Below are 22319 nucleotides of genomic sequence, written 5' to 3'. Positions count from 1 at the left end.
TTAAGTATTTTCTATCTATCCTCTTTTGGACCCAAGGCATAGCAGAGCTGCCAACTCTCACGAAGAGGTAAGGGAGGGAGAGATGGAAGGGAGGGAGAGAGGGAAGGGGAGGGGATCGCGAAGAGAGGGGAGAGAGAGAGAGAGAGAGAGAGAGAGAGATCGAGAAGAGAGAGAGGGAGAGAGAGAGAGGGAGAGAGAGTGAGATAGAGAGAAGTGATTGGATGAAGACGGGAGGGAGAGGGGGGAGAGGGAAGGGGAGGGTTAGAAGGGGGAGAGGGGGAAGGGGGGGGGGAGAAAGGGGAAAGGGGGGGAGCAGGGGGAGAAGGGGGGAGGGAGAAAGGGGACAGGGACAAGGGGGAGAGGGAGAGTGTGAACGATAGCACATTATACGCGCGCAGCCGTCCCATTCCGACCAAAGATTATAGAGCAGAGCTCCACTAGTATCTTTGATTGCGGCCGCCGCCACCGAACCCCCCGACCCACCATTGCACCCAAAGATGATAGAGCAGAGTTATATAATATTTGATTGCACCCTTCTTCACGGCGGGCTTGTGATCTTTGCTTGTGATGTCTTGTACGTATGTGAGTGTTGTTTGCTACGTCCCTATGTTCGAGGAATATAATGGGTAACAGCCGCCCATTCTCGGACTTGAATCTGAGCTCGAAAAATCTCCTGGTCACTGGACCTAATGTGTCCGCGGGCCATATTGTGGAGACTTATCCCTTACAAAACAAAACCAAAAACGTACAGAAGTGTTAAAATTGTCTTTATTATTGTGGTGAGTAAAGAACTATTAAAAATAAGTCTAATAACTTTCTAATGTACCGACAAACCAAGTTTCCCAATGGCCGTTGATGGGAGAACAGAAAATAACATTTTCACGACAGAATATCGACTGAAAATAATAAAAATATTTTCTCACCTTTCTTTTTTATTGGGGAACCTAAAGAATGACAGGTCGGGTCGTTTAGATTTACGATTAGAATACTTGATAGCAGAGCAGTGAGATGAAATTTAGATAAGGACGCCATGACAGTGTGGGGGAAGCCCAATAAATGCCTCGAAAAATGGCGTTGACGATCACACACGTCATACTACGCGTTTTTCGAGGAGTGGTCTATCTTGCTCCTCTAGGATCTTTGCTCGAGAGAATGCAATTCCACCCTTAGTTTATATGCATGCAAATATTGAAAATGATATAAAATAATAAAAGATCAAATAATAATATATAAAATAACAAAAAAAAAATAATAATAATAATATATCATTTAAAAATAATAAGATAAAATAATAATATATTAAAAAATATATATATATAAAATAAAATAATAATATATTAAATTCTATTTTTCTAATTTCTTTCTTTCTTTTTTTCTATCTATAAATATAAATAAATAATTAGAGGCAATGTTTATATGTAACCGATAAAGGAGGATCCCAGCTACTTTGGTAACTGGGTCCCTGGAAACCTGGATACTTAATACGTAACCGCTAAACAAAGTCTGTACCGGTTTGGATTATGATATGCAAATGTCTCTAATAAAATTTTATTAAAAAAAAAAAAAAAAATTTAAACAATATATAAAATATATAAAATAAAGTTATAAAATAAAATAATAATATATAACATAAAAAAATAATGAAAACTGTGTCCTTATTGTCTTAAAGCACAATCTATACAATGCTTGTCCATAGGAGTCATTGTGAGCCATAAACAAAATCGCTACAAAATTGGTGTTAGTTTGACTTGCAACAAAATCCTCTGGGAATATTTGTGTATTTACTGGAACCTCTCCACAGCTGAATTGTTTGTTCGCTCTTCAGGAGTCAATAACACGGAGAAAAATGAACTCAAATCAATCACTAGCACATAGAATGCAGAACATCACAGGAGTTGATATGGGAGAGGGGGGGGGGGAGGGGGGGGGGGGGATTTGGTGCTGAGGTAGATCTGGGTGTCATCAGCGTAACAGCGGAGGTCCAGGTTGAAGTGGCGGAGTATCTGACCAAGGGGGAGGATGTAGATGATGAAGAGGAGGGGGCCGAGTACGGAGCCTTGGGGAACGCCTTGAGTGACTGTGGCTGTAGCAGAGGTGTGGTTGTGGAGAGAGATGAAGTGGGATCTGTTGGAAAGGTAGGAACGGAGCCAGCTGAGTGCAGAGCCTTCAATGCCGAGGTCTTTGATGCATGCTCCTCGATTCCCTGTACATCCATGCACTTATCTAAAAGCTCCCATTGTGTCTGCCTCCACCACCACCCCAGACAGCTTGTCCCAGGAACCCTCTGCTCTCTGTGTGAAATAAATTGTCCTACACATGTCCTTTAAACATTGCCCCTCTTACCTTAAAAGTATACCCTCTGATCTTTGATATTTCCACCCTGTGACTCTCACAACCATCAATATAATTATTTTCAAATTATTGTTAAAATCTGAGGGAAATGAAGGAAAAGAAAACTTGGACTGCCAAATAACTGAAAACGTGGACTCCTCATATGTTTATAGACACAAAATGCTGGAGTAACGCAACTGGTCAGGCAGCATCTCTGGAGAGAAGGAATGGGTGACGTTTCAGGTCCAGACCCTTCTCCCTCATATGTTTGTTGGGATTAATTATTCCCACCACGTTGCCTGGGCAGTTTATCAGCGCGAGGGTTACCTGCAATGCTACGGCACTATCAATAAATGGTGGGCTTCTTTTCCCTCACTCAGACTGATTAATTGGCTCCACCTTCCTTTTTGCCGCTAATATTATTTAAGTGGCATGGTTGAGCTGGAGTAACAGTCCTCTGTGTGCTCTTAGCTCACTACATTTTCCATCGTTTTAACATGGTCCAAGATCAAGCTGTCTCATGGGAGACAGTGGGCATTCAGTTCAGATGTGGTTAGTATTGCCAAAATGAAATGTGGTAAATAAAGTCAGATGCCCTTTTGGAAGTGCAAGTTCATAGAAAACATGGAACGCATTTACATATGTGTTAAAATAAAGCTTTCATTAATTATGTTGATATCTTAATTATTTCCTAAGTGTGGCATTCATCATTTTACATTTTGATCAAAAATACCAAGCTGGTATTGTGGGATTGTGTCTCTCAAACACAATGATGGCATCTGTACAAACTTTAAAAAAAAACTTCTACCTGAGAGAGCCATTGAATCTGTTTAAATTGAACATTGATAATATTTTATGTATTAAGAAAATCAGGGATATTGATTTAGAGAACATATAACAGCACGGCACTGGAACAAGCCCATCGGCCCATAGATCCCATGCCGTACTTGATGCCAAAATAAACTAATCTCCTCTACCTTCACATGACCTACCGTATATCCCTCCATATCCAAGTGTCTATCTAAAAGCCTCTTGAATGCCACTGTTGCAGAATGGGACGACGTCACAGATGAATAAGATTTTATTTTAGTTTAGTTTAGTGATACAACGCGTAAACAGGCCCTTCTGCCCACCGGGTCCACGCTGACCAGCTATCCCCACACATTAACACTATCCTACACCCATTAGGGACAATTTTTACATTTACCAAGCCAATTAACCCACAAACCTGTACGTTTGGAGTGTGGGAGGAAACCGAAGATCTCGGAGAAACCCCACGCAGGTCACGGGGAGAACGTACAGACAGCACCCGTAGTCGGGATCGAACCCGGGTCTCCAGCGCTGCATTCGCTATAAGGCAGCAACTCTACCTCTGTGCCACTGGGACCGCCATGATCTTATTGAATGTCGGAGCAATCTTGTGCTAGTGCCTTTAATTTTATATTTAACGTTTGATCTGTTTCTGACCCTGCTCCAGGAACGCTGGCCTGGCTGGATGGAACAAGTGTGATGTATGATAACTGGGCCCCAGGACACCAGCCTTCTCCAACAGCAACTTGTGCTCACCTTCTCCAGAACTCCATGCACCATTGGATGAGTACAGACAACTGCAGCCAAGAACTTCACTTCATTTGTGAATACGGTAGGCAGGGACTCCTTCCATTTCTAATTTATCAAGTGAGATGCAACACCCAGACAAAATGATCTCTTCCTGTACACACCACCCAGTCTCCTTCTCTCTATCTTTTCTACAGGTGTCCCCATATTTCATTCACATCCACATTGTTCATCCAATTACACCTATTTCTTCATACGTTCATGTCATAGGAGCAGAGTTAGGCTATTTGGCCCATCAAGTCTACCCCACCATTCAATAATGATTGGTCTATCTTTCCCTCTCAACCTCATTCTCCTGCCTTCTCCCATAGTTTTTGACACCCTTGTTAATCAAGAATATGTCAATTTCTGCTTTAAAAAAATACCCAATGACATTGCTGTCTGTGGCAATGAATTCCATATATTTACCCCCCCCCCCCCCCCCCCCCCCCCCCCCCCCCCCCCCCCGACTAAAGAAATCTGTCCTCAACTTTCTAAAGGTGAGTCCTTTCCTCATCCACCCACCTTTGAAAGGTATCTTTTTTTTTGTCTGATTTGTATCATTTGACTTCTTTCAAACCTGATCCTCTAACTATTTATTCCGGTCTCTAATTTTACTTATGCCCCATGAATGTGTAATAATGTGGCTTGCTTTAGAAGCTTTTTGTGGATAACTGTGGCTCCAATATGGACTAGGGATTTTGGATGGGAATGTGAACACCCTCTTTGACATAGGTCAGTGACCCATACAGGGGGTTGGGGCTGATGAGCCAGAGGATGCAAAACTGTGCAAATTGATACCCGAATCATCACCCGAGAACTTGTTCTGGTCCAGGGATCTGGAAGAGAAGAACCTACATGAAAGTATGTTTGGCCACAGGTGTGTCCTGGGCTTCTTTGTCAATTTACCAAGAATGCAAAGGGTAGCTGGAGCTGTGGACGACAAATACCCCTCAAAATGGAGTCTTGTTGATAAAAATGGAATTCAGCCATTTTAAACCAGCTGCATGGTTCAATGGTTGAATGGTTTCTTTATTACCAAGTGTACTAAGGGACAGTGAAATACTTTTTATGCATGCAGATCAGCAAGTCTATCACCATAGAGAAGCACAATCCATGGTTAATGCAGAATGTACAGAACACCCCACTTAGTCTGTATGCGAGAGTCGCCATTATGGTTACATTTTGCAGTCCCAGCTGCAGCTGCCCAAGCGAAATTGAGGTGCTGCTCCCCCAATTTACGGTGGTCCTCACTCTGGCCATGGAGGAGGCCCAGGACAGAAAGGTCGGATTCAGAATGGGAGAGGGAGTTGAAGTGCTGGACCACCAGGAGATCAGGTTGGTTATTGCGAACTGAGCGGAGGTGTTTGGCGAAGCGATCGCCAAGCCTGCGCTTGGTCTCACTGATGTAGAGCAGCTGACATCTAGAGCAGCGGATGCAATAGATGAAGTTGGAGGAGGTGCAGGTGAACCTCTGCCGCACCTGGAACGACTGCTTGGGTCCTTGAATGGGGTCAAGGGGGGAAGTAAAGCGACAAGTGAAGCGTTTCCTGCGGTTGCGAGGGAAAGTACCTGTTGAGGGGGTAGTACGGGAGGGAAGGGACGAATTGACCAGGGATAGTGGAAGATGGTGTGGGCAATTCCCAAAACATATTAAAAATATCTAATTTGCTAGTTGAATACAATGAAATGATAGGGAAATCATTGTTGTGTTATTAGCTACCACTGGAGATGACAATTACAATGGTGATAGTCTACAGTCTCCAAGAGATCAAACTATTGATTTATCTTGAGTGCCGTTGTGTTTCTTTCAGAGTCGGGCCGAGCTTTTGCCTGTGATCTCTTCAATGCCACGCTGCAGTGCGAATCTGGGGAGGTGATTCAAATAGGCGACAGTTTTTATGGCCGCAAGTCTCCATCTTACTGTCCCCCGGAGGATGTAACCCCAACTGACCCTCAAGAATGCGGCTGGATCGATGCAAGAGAGAAAGTGAAAGGTAACGTGCTTGTATCGTCTGTCTAAAGACTAAGAGCATAGGTAGAACTGTTCAGAACTCCAGATTTGGATTATACTTGTCACATCTGTGTCCGATCAGAGTCATCATCATGGTGAGCAATTTTCCCGTGTCCCAAATATTTCGGATGTCTGTACTTTGCTTAAAGCTAATATCAATAGCGTAGACTTATGATCAGAATTGTAACGGTTTCACCCCTTCACATTCTGCAAGTTTCCATTTCCTTTGTTGTTTAGGTTCTAGTTGAGGTTCCGATTGGAGCCCCATCTGAGTTTGGTTTAGAGATAGAGCAGGAACAGGCCTTTCGGCCCACCAAAAGGACACAAAGTGCTGGAGTAACTCGTCGGGTCGGGCAGCATCCAGGAGAGCGTAGATAGATGTTGTTTTGGGTCGGGACCTTTCTTCAGACCAGAAGATGGTCATCAGCTCACCAAATCCAAACTGAGAACCCAAAGAAAACCCACGCAGGGGGAATGTGCAAACTCAGACAGCCCCCGAGGTCAGGATTGAACCTGGGTCCCTGCCACTGTGAAGCAGCCGCTCTACCAGCTGCGCCACTATGCCGGTGTACCAGAGAATGGCTGAGTCTGAACTAATGCCTGGTATTACAGGGAGTATCGAGAAGGGAGTACAGAGAAGGTTCACCAGACTGATTCCTGGGATGTCAGGACTTTCATATGAAGAAAGACTGGATAGACTTGGCTTGTACTCGCTAGAATTTAGAAGATTGAGGGGGGATCTTATAGAAACTTACAAAATTCTTAAGGGGTTGGACAGGCTAGATGCAGGAAGATTGTTCCCGATGTTGGGCAAGTCCAGAACAAGGGGTAACAGTTTAAGGATATGGGGGAAATCTTTTAGGACCGAGATGAGAAAAACATTTTTCACACAGAGAGTGGTGAATCTGTGGAATTCTCTGCCACAGAAGGTAGTTGAGGCCAGTTCATTGACTATATTTAAGAGGGAGTTAGATGTGGCCTTGTGGCTAAAGGGATCAGGGGGTATGGAGAGAAGGCAGGTACAGGATACTGCGTTGGATGATCAGCCATGATCATATTGAATGGCGGTGCAGGCTCGAAGGGCCGAATGGCCTACTCCTGCACCTAGTTTCTATGTTTCTATGTTTCTATGTACACATGGGAAACACTGGGTTGTTTGCCCTCTGCTTCCCACTGCAGCTTCACTCCAAACATTGGCATATCTGGCACAACGCTGAATGTAGAATCAAGGTGAATCTTCCACACAGCAGAGGGAAATGTTATACAATCAACGGCCTGACGAGAGGGTTGTTTATATTGAGAAACTGGATGATTGTGTAACTTAGCTCTTCACTACTCCCTACATCATCTGGAATCACCAAACACTTATGCACGCATCTTGTTTATAGACTTTAGCTCGGCCTTTAACACCATACACCCAATTAAACTCTGCAATAAACCGTTGGACATGAGCATTCACCCAGCCATGTGCCATTGGATTCTGCACTTTCTGACAAACAGACAGCAAAGAGTCAAGGTGGGTGAAGAACTCTCCAGCCCTCTGACTCTCAACACAGGAGCCCCTCATGGGTGCGTTCTGTCACCTCAGCTCTTCTCACTTTACACCAACAACCTCACATCCCGATGCAGCTCAGTCAAAATTTTCAAATATGCAGATGACACAACAATAATTGGCCTCATCTCAGACAACAACGAATCACAATACCATCAAACAGTGGACAGCGCAGTCAAATGGTGCGCAGACAACAACCTCCAGCTTAATACTTCAAAAACCTTAGAAATCATCATAGATTTCAGACGCAAACAAAACCTCAAGTCCCCGGCCCATGTCAACTCCCATCCCATAACCTCCACAAACTCATTTAAGTTTCTGGGCACCTATATCTGCAATAATCTAAAATGGCACATCAACGCAGACCACATCATCAAGAAAGGTCAACAACGCCTATACTTCCTCAGACAGCTCAAAAAGTTCAGAGTCCACAAACACCTCCTGGTCCGTTTCTATCAATCCATCATAGAAAGCATCATCACCTCCTCAATCACAGTCTGGTACGGAAACACTGACAGTCACTCACTACACAGATTACAGCGCATTGTCTCCAAGGCCTCCAGGATCATCAACTCCCCCCTCCCCTCAATCCATTCCATTTACTTCCAACGTACCTCAAAACGGGCAATAAAGATCATCTCGGACCCCTCCCATCCACCAAACCACCTTTTCCAGTCTCTCCCTTCAGGTCACTTGCTACAAAATCCACCCGCTTTATAAACAGTTTCTTCCCCTCAGCAATAAGAACACTCAATTCCCTCCAATAACAGTCAATACTAAGGACTTTTGATGTATATAGTGTCTTGTCTATGGTCTTTGTCTGTTCCTTTGCACTATGTATTGTTGGTGAGATTTGAGATTTGTGATGTGGTATGGATGCACTTTATTACTGTGATCTGTGTTGTTATTAGTGTTAATGTGACTAAAGCAGTGTACCATCATGTATCGAACCCAAATACCACCAACCCTGGTCGTGTGGCAAATAAGGATTCTATCTATCTTCTATCTGTCTTATTTATGCAGCAAATGTAATCCTAGAATGTTCTGTCTCAGGTCAGTGCCACGGACTACAGGCTTGCCAAGTTAAAGCAGATAAGACATCCTTTGGTGATCTTTGTCCAGGACTGGGCAACTATCTTGTTGTAGACTACCATTGCAAAGAAGGTAAGGAATTGTATTGAAAAGTTGTCAAATGACTACATTCTCACAAACATCAGCAGAGTTAAATCGCATGGTGTGAAATGAATTCTGGCATGTTGTTCCTTTGACTTTTTAAATGGAAATATTATGACCTTCCAGGCGGACCAAAAGCTCCCACAATCAGGAAGCAACCTGCATCAGCAGGGGAATGTGGACATTGAAAAAATGTATACGTGTTGTCAAAGAACTTGGCCAGATTTCTTAATACAACACCTTTAAGTCTTTAGTCCACATTGCATAAACAATAGCCAACTTTCAGGTTCATGTATAGGTTCAAGTTATTTTTGCCACATGTAACGAGGTACAGTGAAAAGCTTTGCATGCTATCCAAAATGATCAGATATACTAAGCATAAATATAATCGTCAAACTCAAGTACAATAGATAGAACAAAGGGGAGGATGGGGAGTTCAGAATCTAGTTTTCAGCATTGTAGCACATCATTTCCATAAACAAATTCCAATCTACCATGTGGTAGATGTGATATGGGCAGTACCCTAGATTACGGAAGGAACGTTCAGAAGCCTGATAACAGAGGGGAAAAAGTTTTTCTTGGGTCTGGTGCTGCGAGCTTCCAGGCTTCTGAGGCTTCTGCTAGACAGGAGCAGGGAGAAGAAGGAATGACACGGATGGGACGAGTTTTTGATTAAGTCGGCTGCATATCCGAGGCAGCGTGAAGTGTGGATGAAGTCAATGGTGGGAAGTCTGTGTAATGGACTGGGCTCTATCCACAACTCTCTACAATTTCTGTGCAGCCTTGGGCAGAGCTGTCCCCAAACCAAACCCAATGCAACCCGACAATATGCTTTCTATGGTGCATCTGTAGAGGTTTGGAGACTGGCTGAATTTCCTCAGTCTCCTCAGGAAGTCATTGGAGAAATGTGCCAACTTACCCCCATGCAATCTTAATGCACTCTGCATTTTGTAGGGGCTTTGGTTCCACTTCGGGCCCAGCTGCCCGAAAAAGGGGTTCCCCTGGGTTCTAGACCTCGGAATTATGGTGGGATATGATAAAAGGTTGACTTGACCAGAGCGTGCTGATGAGAGAAAACAGAAACCAAGACGGACTCAAAGCAAGTCTAAAATTTAAAGGCTTTATTAAACAATGAGAAATCGAATCTCTCCAACACTACATAATACGTGGCTAAACATGCTTTAAACTAAGACTATGGAAGGAAAATTATCAGGCACGTCGTAAAACTTACTTTACACAATTTTACTTGCAAGTACACTCCCTTTCCCCTTCTTCTCTCAACCTCTATCCTATTTCGGGAACTTCACCAGGTCACTGGGGTACTTACAGCTAGATTGATGCAGGGTCCGGAGCCATCCAGCAGAGCAGAAAAGAGAACGAGTTCTGGCTTGACTCCTGCTTTTTATACCCGAGTTTCTCCCTTGAAACCCCCCAGGTGGTCCTCTGGACAAAAGGGTCTTTCGATGATTTCCAGTTTCGATCTGGCATGAACAATAGGCTTCCGATGATAATGGGTTTGCTGATGTCATGATACCTCAGCCTGATCGTTATCCCATCGCCTAGATGGGCTCCCATTGCCCCGATGGATGGGTCATCCACGATGGTGATTGTCTTGCTGTTGGGCTGTTCACCCCCGTCTGCTGAGGCTCGGTTCCTTCCTTTGTGTTTCCAAGATAATCTCGTTATCTCCGTCTCAGCCGTTCCTGTTCACACCATTCGCATAGTCGTGTAATGCCCAGGCCCACAGACAGGTTTGAAACTGGTTCTTCCTTTGTGGATTGGGGGTTTTTCCTTTGCAGCCAGCAAGTCTGTTTTAAAAATGTCCATGGTCATCATCCCCGAGTTCTTCTATAATTTTGGAGGATTTGCCCCAATAACTTACAATTTCTCACCGTCTCTGGATGAGTAACTAACAAAAATATATCAAATAGGTATGTTACAAAACCTACCAGAATCGTCGATGAGAATCTGCCCCCAGGCCGTGTCCGCGATTTTGGCGCTGTTTAGAGGGGGCGGGTTTAAAACGCGATTTTTACTAGGCTGTTGCAAACGAAAATGTTCAGCCTAGTAAATCATTAACGGAAAATCGCTGAAAGACCCCGTCACAAAAGGTATTATTAGTTTTTATGGCCTTGTATAATAGTTATAGTAGTTTAAAAATCACTCTCTAAACCCGCGACCTCTCGCAGCCCCAGGGTTTTATAAAGCAAACAATTAAAGGTATGTACCTTATTTTTACATCAAAAGGGGCTTCTTAAGAACCATGTATATAACGTTTACTATAGCGAGTAGCTTATTTTGGGCTCTTTATATCCCGCAGTATTTTTCTGGGCATTTGAGGGCACAAATCCAGCGCAATGTGAACGTTCTAAACCAGCGCGTTCACAGGAACCCACTAGAAAGCCGATTTAAAATAGACTTTAATTTACAGCAATTGAACACTAAATTCCTTCCATTTGGCCTATAAATTGATGTAAATGAGATTTAAAAATCATGTTTTATTGTGAATTATTTGTGAATATTATTTGGACACTTAGGCTATTTAAAAATGTTAATCATTTATTAAGAAATGGATAGATGTTTAGATCTAGTAATTGAAGTTTGAAATTAGCTACAATTGGGTAACTAACTAATTATATGCTTTAATTTCAGGTCATCCAAGTAAGATTATTTTATATTTGTTTCAGAATGCTTCAATCTATGATAACTGAAAATTTCATTCAGTTCTCTTAATTTTTAAGAAGGTTATGGGCTTTTGACTGTCCATGATCACAGCTTTTTTGTTATGTCCATAGAAAATCAATAGGGAACAAGATGCTAATTTCCGAGTATGAAAATGGCCATAACTTTTTTATTACTTGAGATATGAAAGTGAATTAGGTGTCAAATTAAACTTATTGTTATGCTTTATCTGATGGGATAAATTGCAGACTTGATTTTTTTAACTCAAAATTTTGTAACATTGCTATATCAAAATCATTCAGCCTGACTACCTACCACATGCTCCTACAAGGAATAATACAGAAAACTTGCTTGCTTCAGCCAACGGCTATGCATTGCATCATAGTGAGGTGGGTCTGCAGGATACATGATGATACTTGATGTCTGTTTGATATTTTAATTAGGTCTCTATTTGCTGGTTGATGATGTGTACAAAGTGCAAGAAAACATCACTATATCTTACAAATGGTTGCTGAATCCATATTCTGGGAACCTCACCTGCACAGTCAACACTGGCGATGGTGATGTAATCGAGCCCTACAATCCATTGGAGTGAGTACTGCTTGAAAGTATAATTTGTCTCAAATAAGGGAAATATGAAGAAACGTTGCGATTCTCATTTAACAATTGCAAGGTCGAGGAGCCTTTCTGAAATCGCCGATGGATCCATTATCTCTGTAGCCCCTTGGTTTATAAACCTGGGATGCAGGTACCCAGATCAGAACATTTAATTAACTGTTAATTCTCGTCCTTTCTACAACAATTTAATTGACTGTTAATTCCCTAACTTTCCTCATTTTTTGTCTTTACTGATATTAATTGTTTTATGTTAATTGTTACAATGTCCACTATTTTTTTAACACATGTATTGCGTGCGAAATCAGCTCAAAAATATTTGTTTAGTGCCAATGTCTTATTCCATTTTATTGTCTTGTCTTTGGTTCCAAGGACCCCACATTTATTCCTGACATTCTTTTAAAAAGTATTTGTACTTTTTTTCTCCCTATATTACTTGTTATATCTTGTACATCAGTCTATGAAAGTAAGCATGCAGGTAGAGCAGGCAGTGAAGAAAGCGAATGGCATGTTGGCCTTTATAACAAGAGGAATCAAATATAGGAGCAAAGAGGTCCTTCTGCTGTTGTACAGAGCCCTAGTGAGACCATACCTGGAGTATTGTGTGCAGTTTTGGTCCCCTAATTTGAGGAAGGAAATTCTTGCTATTGAGGGAGTGCAGCGTAGATTTACAAGGTTAATTCCCGGGATGGCGGGACTGTCATATGCTGAGAGAATGGAGCAGCTGGGCTTGGACACTCTGGAGTTTAGAAGGATGAGAGGATATCTCATTGAAACATATAAGATTGTTAAGGGTTTGGACACGCTAGAGGCAGGAAACATGTGCCCGATGTTGGGGGAGTCCAGAACCAGGGACCACAGTTTAAGAATAAGGAGTAAGCCATTTAGAACGGAGACGATGAAAAACTCTTTTTCTCACAGAGAGTGGCGATTCTCTGTGGAATTCTCTGCCTCAGAAGGCTGTGGAGGCAGGTTCTCTGGATGCTTTCAAGAGAGAGCTAGATAGGGCTCTTAAGAATAGTGGAGTCAGGGGATATGGGGTGAAGGCAGGAACTGGGTGCTGATTGGGGATGATCAGCCATGATCATATTGAATGGCGGTGCTGGCTCGAAGGGCCGAATGGCCTACTCCTGCACCGTCTATTGTCTATTGTCTATCTGAATATCAAGGTTGGTCATTCATTGTTGCTTCCGAGATCTCAGACACATTTTTCTTAGTTGATAGTTTATGTGCCCAATATATCCATTTCCACTGCATACCTGAGGTTGGCCAGATTTAATAAGTTCTGGAGTTGATAAATGGTCAAACGACTCAATTATTCTGGTTTACACATGCTTCAGATTAACTGCAAAAGAAATTCAATCTGCCACAATGCTAAACCAATTACACTAATTGATGGTGAATATAAAAAAAGGCGGAGAAAAACCGCACCGCAATCCTACAGCACCTACTTTTACTACCTAATTCTGAACAGCCCTTTCATAAGCAAGGGTACTGTCAATTACGGACATTGGACTTAGTCTATGAGACTGGTGTGCTACAATGCTGAGAACTGCTCTGCACTCTGTATCTTCCCCTTTGCTTTAGCAATTTTACATTGGATTTGGCTTGTATAGCATTATCTGATTTGGTTAGATCGCATGTAAAATAAAGCTTTTCACTGGAACAGGTACAGGTGACAATAATAAAAACCTAAACCTAATCCCCATAACCTTTAAATCCCAAAATTACAAAAATCTCTCACTCTCAGCTTTGACTCCACAGATATGTTCTGAATATTTCCAACCATCAAAGTGAAGAAACCCCTGCTGATCTCCAAGCTAAATGGCCAGGCCTTTGTCCTGGGATCGACCTTTACTAGATTCTCTAGCCAAGAGACAGAAGACCTAAGCAACCTTGAAAAAGCCCATGGATTTTTCAAAGGTTTTGTTGAAATTCCAGAGAACAAATGGATGTTTCTTTCTGTCCTGCCTCAGGACACTGCCCTTATCCCTAGAATCCAACATGCAGAAATAAATGCTCCCAAAGCAATCAGCCTCCAAGGGTCTTGACCCGAAACGTCGCCTATTTCCTTCGCTCCATAGATGCTGCTGCACCCGCTGAGTTTCTCCAGCATTTTTGTCTACCTTCGATTTTCCAGCACCTGCAGTTCCTTCTTAAACATTAAGCCTCCAAGATGAACATTTGCAGAGTTACAAATGTTATTTTCTCCAAGGTTTAAAAAGCAGCTGCATTGCAAATTGTCTATGTTTGGTCATTAAATGTCTTTGGGGTGGTAGGTGGTGCAGCAGTAGAGTTGCAGCTTTACAACGCCAGGCCTGGTTTGATCATGTCTACGGGTGCCATCTGTATAGAGTTTGTACGTTTTCCCTGTGACCGCATGGGTTTTCTCCGAGATCTTTGGTTTACTCCCGCACTCCAAAGACGTACAGGTTTGTGGGTTAATTAGATTGGTATAAATGTAAAATTGTCCCCAGTGTGTAGGGTAGTGTTAGTGTGCGTGGTTGACCAATAGTCGGTGCGGACTCGGTGGACCGAAGGGCCTGTTTCCACGCTGTATCTCTAAACTAAACTAAACTAAAACTAAAACTAAATGGCCATGATAACTTTGAAAAAGAAGACAGACACAAAATGGTGGAGTAACTCAGTGGGACAGGCAACATCTCTGGATAGAAGGGTCTCGACCTGAAATGTTGCCCATTCCTTCTCTCCAGAGATGCTGCCTTTTATGTTGAGTTACTCCAGCATTTTGTGTCTATCTTCGGTTTTAAACCAACATCTACAGTTCCTTCCGACACATAACTTTGAAATACCTTTATCAAAGATATGTAACAAAGAACTTTATTGATAAGTGCAGTGACTTAACTACTTCTGTATTAATGTAAGGAAGGCAGTTCCCTTGCATTCACTGATGAACAGATACATCAGTCTGAAGAGGGGCCCCGACCCAAAACATCACCTGTCCATTCCTCTACAGATGCTGTTTGGTCTGTTGAGTTACTCCACCATTTACTCCAGCACTTTGTGTTTTGCTCAAGATTCCAACATCTGCAGTTCCTCCATCTCCATGGATTTGATCTATTATTTTCTCTTTTTTTTAAAAAGGTCTGTTACCAACATAACTCACCAGTATCAGGCTACAGGTCTCTTCACCATCAGTGTTGAATGCGCAACTAGTGAATGGCATGTGACAGCCCAGAAAATGGTCTCAATCCAACAGCCCATCAGTGGTTTTGGAATCATCAAGTGCTTCAATGCAAATCAAACAGAAGATTGCACCGTTCGATATGGAGATCCACTATGGATTCAGCTTGTGGTTGAAGCAGGTACAGCTCATCTTTTCATGAGTACTGGTATGAATTTAAGTGATTTTATCCTTTGGTATAAATAAATCTTCCCGTCAACATCATTCAGAGATTGTACAGTTCTACATGGAGATCAAAAGGACGGCACAATGGTGCAGCAGTAGAGTTGCTGCCTGACAGCACAGAGACATGGGTTCAATCCTGACTACGGGTGCTGTCTGTATGGAGTTTGTACGTTCTCCCTGTGACCATGTGGGTTTTCTCCGGGTGCTCCGATTTCCTCCCATTCTCCAAAGACGTACAGGTTTGTAGATTAATTGTCTTTGTTAAAGATTATAAAGATCCCTAGATTGTAGATTAATGTTCGTGTAAGGGGATCGCTGGTCGGTGCAGACTCAGTGGGCCAACGAGCCTGTGTCCCTGCTGAATCTCCAAAATCAAACATGAATTCACCTTGTGGTTGAAGGCAGCACAGCATATTTTACATGAACATCTGTCGGAATTTGTGTGTTTCTATCTTTTAATAGAAATAATGTTGCCCGTTAACATAAGTTACGATGCAAGGGGAACGTTAATGTAGGATTGTGGTTACATTACTGAATCCAGCTGTCTGGCTTAATGTTCTCTGGTGCTCAGCTGGGGAAGTTTAATTTCAATTAATTGGACAAATCAAGGATAAGAAAAAGCTTTGAAGATGGTCCTGATACTCCCAGAATGTTGTAAAAAAAAAACATTCATTAATATCCTTCAGGGAAAGAAACCTTCTATCCTGTCAAGTTGCTTATCCAGATTCTATGCCCACAGCTATGAACTGTGCTCAGAAGCTATTATGCAGTCATCACCACTTTTTCTGGGATGGAAACATAATATTAGGTAATAAATGAGTTTACCGCTGATGTCCATATTCACAAAACAAACAAAATGTCCCAGTGCCCTGTGTTGCAGGATCCAAACAACTTAAGAGTTTAGAGATACAGTGTGGAAACAGACCTTTTGGCCACTGAGTCTGCATTGACCAGCATATACTAAACACTGTCCGACACATTGGGGACAATTTTTACAATTAACAGAAGCCAATTAACCTACAAATCTTTCGAGTGTGGGAGGAAACCAAATCACCCGGAGGTAACCAACGCATTCACAGGGAGAACGTACAAACTCTGAACAGACGGGACCCGTAGTCAGGATTGAACCTAGGTCTCAAAGAGAAACTTCCTACTCATCCGAGTACTGCCCTGGAGGTCAGATTAGACCTTTATGTCAATTTTGCAGCAATGATATTTGACTTCCCCCCCCTCCCTAACGCCAACTTTTTAATTCAAAGGTGGGAGTCCTATCAAATGAGCTATCAAGGTTTGAAATGAAGAGTAAGAGATAAGATCCAGGTTATATAAACATCAGCAACTGTGGATGTATTTCAAATCATTAGTCAAGGCCTTTGGATTACAATGACTATGTCACCCAATTTACCCAACTTTGAACAATGGGAGTAACGGTACAGCTAGTAGACCTGTTGTCTCACCGGTCCTGCATTCAGTGTTCAATCTGATGGTGGGTGTGTGGAATGTACACATTCTCTTTGTAACGACATGGGTTTTCCCTGGATGCTCTGTCTTCCTGCTGCATCCCAAACACGTGCAGCTTGCTGGGGTAATTGGCTACAGGAAGTTACCGTTAGTAAGTGATAGAATCTGGGAGGAATAGATAGGAATACAGGGAGAATAGGTTACAATGAAAATTGGCGGGGGAATGGGATTGCTTTGTGAGCCGGTCTACACTCAATGGGCCAAAGTGGATTCCTTCCATGTCATTACGAAATATAAGATATGTTTAATGCTATTAAAACTGTCCAATTAAATAAGCCGAGAGTAATTGTTCAGGTTTCCGCTCTTGCAGGTACAAACGTAACCTATGTTATGTTAGCTGGAACAGTCACCCTTCATACAGTCACGGCCGTCCAGGGAACTGTCCCTCAGAATGTCACGATGGACAATGCCACACAAGGGCAGATGGGCGCAGGTGCACACCAGATAACCATCCTCGCAAAGAACAACGTCACAGCTCGAGAGATATCTCGGAATATTACAGTTCAGTTTGTGGAACCAATCAAGGGCTTGCAAGCTACGGTAAACTCTGCAGTTTTGGAGCTTGGGAGCGATCTGGCGATTAACATCTCTGTGTCCCACGGAGCCCCAGTGGAGTTACAGTTTGAATTCATCGGTCCAAACGAGACCTTCTCTGAATCCATTGAGAATCCTGATGGCAATGTGGGAGCCTACTGCCTTCCAATGAACTCCGAAGGTAGCTAACATTTCTTTTAGCTGAATAATTTTAACAGGACTCTGCACCTACTGAACTATTAACCACCTTTGCTTCTGCAATAAAGATTAGGATGGTACAGCTAGTAGACCTGTTGTCTCTCAGGTCCTGCATTCAGTGTTCAGTCTGATGGTGGATGTGTGGAATGTACACATTCTCTCTGTAACGGCATGGGTTTTCCCCAGATGCTCTGGCTTCCTGCTGCATCCCTAGGATACATTTGAGTCAAGAAATCAACACAGTATGATTTATTTAAACAAATGTCATAGTTCATACTGAGACAATTGGCTTGAAATCATCAAACTTTGGTCTCAAATTATATCATTTGATGGAGGATAAACGGAAAACTAAGCAAATAATGTAAAAGCTAATTACACCTGTTTTCTGAGATTTCTGTCAGAGACCACGAGAATTCCCTTTGACTCAGACAATGGACAATAAATGCAGGAGTAGGCCATTCGGCCCTTCGAGCCAGCACCGCCATTCAATGTGATCATGGCTGATCATCCCCAATCAGTACCCCGTTCCTGCCTTCTCCCCATATCCCCTGACTCCGCTATCTTTAAGAGCCCTATCTAGCTCTCTCTTGAAAGTATCCAGAGAGCCGGCCTCCACTGCCCTCTGAGGCAGAGAATTCCACAGACTCACAACTCTCTGTGAGAAAAAGTGTTTCCTTATCTCCGTTCTAAATGGCTTACCCCTTATTCTTAAACTGTGTGTGGCCCCCTGGTTCTGGACTCCCCCGACATCGGACCATCAACTTTAATAATGTTATGACTAAATCTTCCTTTATGCTCTTGAGGAAAACACCTTATTTATCATCAATTAGCCGTTCACCATAATATTGTCAGTGAAATCTAGAAATTACCTGTTCACCCCATTTATACTGACTTTCCCTTTGTTCTCCATCCATGCACAGGTGTGTTTCTGGTTCAGGGGAAAGCTGTCAATGCTTTATCTAGCATCAGTTTTAATGTTGGTAACATCACTGTTGTGGCACGTACTTCAGCTCTGAAACCTTCAAGCAATAAAACCAACGATGGAGCTGACATACCTTCACCACAAGTAAGCAAAGTTTAGAATTCAAGATGTAATTATTTTAAAATAATTGGAATGAAAATACGTATCAGTTAAATGGTCTAACGATCCGTTATCTCCTTTTCAACTCGGACTATGGAAGTATCCAGCTGCTCACCTGTGCAATCTGCCTCTGGTCCAATAAATGACGCAGTCATAGAGAAGCAAATCTGTACCAAGTATCCAAATAACAAACTAATCCCATTCAAACAAAAATTCACAATATAACATGATTTTTAAATCTCACTGTCATGAATTTATATCCCAGATGGAAGGAATTTAATGTTTAATTACCATCAATTAATCTAGAAACATCCACCCAAAATATCATCAAATTATTGTTTTTTGCACAATACATGTGACTCAAACGGTGGTGAATATTTAGTTTAAAAATAAAAAGCAATTTGGAGAGAGAGAATAACACAAACTATAGACAATTTAGACGGCTTATCTCGAAAGAAAATGGGCATTTTAATCATTTTGCTTCTGGAACGCGATCGATTAGAATGTTGCATTTGCGGTGAATTTGAACCCCATATCGGCAGGAAAAACACTGCCGGTTCGTATGGGGCCCAAATCACATTTTCACTTATTGAGGATTGATTAAAGTCATCCCAAGTAGCAAGTTTATATGTAAAATAAACGACTTACACCGTGTTGTGTCCCGTACTTGAGATCCGTCACGTTGTAGGCGTTGATGGCGTTAGAAGTAGCTTTTTACTTTAATCCAGCGATTAAATTGTCCAGCGATTAAAACATTTTTTTTTTTTACATATTGAGAATGGAAGTCCGGTCGATTTTTCATGAGCAGCTGGCAGCCCGAGGAAATCCACCTCCGACAGGCAGGAGAAAACGGCATTTTAATCCCGCCCCCCCCCTCCCCCCTCAAAGGCGCCAAAGTCGCGCACACGGCCAGTGGCAGAACTGCAGCGCTGCTGAAGGTAAGTTTTGTAACATCGCTACTAATTGGCCTCAGCAAATTGGCCCTCAGTGTGTAAGGAATGGACGTGCGTAGAATAACATAGTGTGTACGGGTGATCGATGACTGCCGTGCACTCAGAGGGCCAAATGGCCTATTTTCATGATGTATCTTTTAATCAATTCAATCAAACCCATTGTATGACTTCAATGGGAGCTCTTTGAGGTAGATCATGACATGTGTGGAGCCAATAACACTATATGTAATGGTTGTGAATTTTCTCAAAATCATAACCATTCTCTATTGAATTTTAACGAGGATTTTCGCCACAGTTATACTGCAGTTAAAGTGAGTAGCAGAGCAACTCCAAGCTAATTTCAGAACCGTAATATTATTCTTCAAGTTAAATGCCAATTCATCAATCATAACTAGCAACTTTTTCAACTTTGTCCAATATTTTAGCAACCTGACCAATTATTTTTTTTTTCTCTCAGACTCATCCAAAGACAGAAGCTGGTGAAACTCTCCAACTGGACTCTCTTCAAGCCAAGGTTACAGGTAGTCGTCTGGAGGCAGCAGATCCATTTTCTCAGCTGCTTCTGAGTGGGAGGAAGTCGAGGAACAATGACGAGCATGACTACAGTAAAATGGCTTTCCATTGGTCGTGTGGTATGTTATTAAATCATTCAAAACCTCAGAGTACACTTTTAGTCAAAGCATTTTATATGTATACTAGACCAAGTGCAGACCCGTTGGGTCTGCTCCCCCAATGGTGTGATTCCCCCAACCCAATATTCCACCATGCACCCGTCTCCTCCAATGGAACTGAAGCCGTTGCCAAATGTAAGTTTCCAGCACTCCCCTGCCTCCCTCAATTGCACCTCCCCTGCCTGCTGCAGAATGAAAAGTTCAGTGTTCCTGTCTTGCAACATTGTTTCGAAGTGTGCTGGAAGCTGATAGGAAGGAGCAGCCGTCAACGAATCAAAAGGCAGGAAGGGAGTACTGCAGGCGGATTGGTATATACGTTAGATGAAGGAACTGCAGATGCGTAAACCGAAGATAGACACAAAATGCTGGAGTAACTTAACGGGGCAGGCAGCATCTCTGGAGAGAAGGAATGGGTGACGTTTCGGGTCGACATCCTTTTTCAGACTGGTTACGGATAAGGGAAACGAGAGATATAGGCGATGATGTGAGATTCTGTCTGTCCCCATAGACCGAGGTACAATGAGAACCTCTTTGTTGCGTGCTATCCAGTCAACGGAAAGAGTATACATGATTACAATCGTGCCATCCACAGTGTACAGATACAGAATAAATGGAACAATGTTTAGTGCAAGATGATAACCAATAAAGTTTCATTGCAGATAGTCCAAGGGTCTCCAATGAGGTAGATGGCAGCTCAGTACCACTCTCTAGTTGTTGATAGGATGGTTCAGTTGCTGATAACAGCTGGGAAGAAACTGTCTCTGAATCTGGAGGTGTACATTTTCACACTTCTGTATCTCTTGCCTGATGGGCCGGGGAGAGAGAGAGTGGACGGACTGCGACTCATCCGTGATTATGCTGCTGGCTGTGCCGAGGCAGAGTGCGATATGGATGGACTCAATGAAAAGGAGGTTGCTTTGTGTGATGGTCTGGGCTGCGTCCGCAATTCTCTGCAAGTTCTTGCGTTCTTAGATGGAGCTGTTCCCTAACATACTATAATGCGTCCTGATGAAAAACTTTCTACGGCGCATCGGTATGCATGGCGGGAATTGTTCAGAAAATGCTGAACTTCCCTAACCTAGTAGAGACGTTGGTGTGCTTTATATGAGGTGTTGGCACACAATAACATCTCATGAACAGCAAAGAACAGAAAAGTTGGCCTGAACAACTTTAGAATGGAAATGGAGCCTTCATCCATTTGCTTCCATTTTAAAGATTAGTTACTCCATTAAACGATGGTTTCATCTATTTGTAGATGGGAGTGGGGAATGCATCTATATTTTCCTCCTTCCTCCTCATCCTTCCCCACTCTAGACCACCTATCTCTCTCCCCTCTTTCAACCCCTTTCTGCTATTTTGCTTTCTAATTTACTTTGTCTGTCGACTCTCCTTGATATAGCTCATTGAATTCAGGCATCGCTGAAACGCACCCATTCTAAGACACCACTCCTATCCTTATAGTGACCTCTTGACAGGAGCACCTTGGCATTGTCCCTATGGTCCCCATGCACAAAGACCTGGACTCTCACGAGCACTATCCTTCAGCAGAACGTTCACTAATCTTTTACCAATCCAGCATCTATTCGTTCAGTACCAACACCCCCCAATAGCTTGCAGTATTGCTTGCACTGTGGTTTATCGCTTTAGAAGTTGGCTTCAGAGATCATACTCACTCCACTAAATGGCAGTACTCTAAGGGGCAGTACAGTGGTGTAGCAGTAGAGCAGCTGCCTCACAGCGCCAGAGATCCAGGTTCGATCTTCACTACAGGTCCTGTCTGTACGGAATGTGTACATTTCCCCTGTGACCGCGTGGGTTTTCGCTGGGTGCTCCAGTTTCCTCCCACATTCCACAGACGTGCAGGCTTGTAGGTTAAATTGGCTTCTGCAAATTGTAGAATTGTCCCTAGTGTGTAGGATGGTGCTAGTATGTAGGGTGATTGCGGGGACTCGGTGAGCCGAAGGGCCTGTTTCCGCGCTGTATCTCTAAACTAAACGAAGCGATGATCTTGAGACTAATCATGAGAAA

General features: G+C 42.8%; 1 protein-coding gene across 1 annotated transcript in view; it reads left to right on the top strand.

Moving 5' to 3' along the window:
* Window positions 1–22319, top strand: part of LOC129705508 (polycystic kidney disease protein 1-like 2) — a 131778-nt gene that overhangs the window by 29375 nt on the left and 80084 nt on the right. Inside the window, exons 2-10 of the mRNA XM_055649095.1 lie at window positions 2803–2883; window positions 3809–3973; window positions 5742–5924; window positions 8547–8657; window positions 11792–11939; window positions 14829–15352; window positions 17093–17569; window positions 18507–18652; window positions 20078–20252. Of these exons, the coding sequence (XP_055505070.1) occupies window positions 2803–2883; window positions 3809–3973; window positions 5742–5924; window positions 8547–8657; window positions 11792–11939; window positions 14829–15352; window positions 17093–17569; window positions 18507–18652; window positions 20078–20252 (2010 nt within the window). The remainder of the gene's footprint in view (window positions 1–2802; window positions 2884–3808; window positions 3974–5741; window positions 5925–8546; window positions 8658–11791; window positions 11940–14828; window positions 15353–17092; window positions 17570–18506; window positions 18653–20077; window positions 20253–22319) is intronic.

The sequence above is a fragment of the Leucoraja erinacea genome, chromosome 17 (assembly GCF_028641065.1).
Source record: "Leucoraja erinacea ecotype New England chromosome 17, Leri_hhj_1, whole genome shotgun sequence".
Lineage (NCBI taxonomy): Eukaryota > Metazoa > Chordata > Chondrichthyes > Rajiformes > Rajidae > Leucoraja > Leucoraja erinaceus.
The sequence above is the reverse complement of the archived record's forward strand: the minus strand, read 5'-3'. Positions and strand labels throughout refer to the sequence as shown.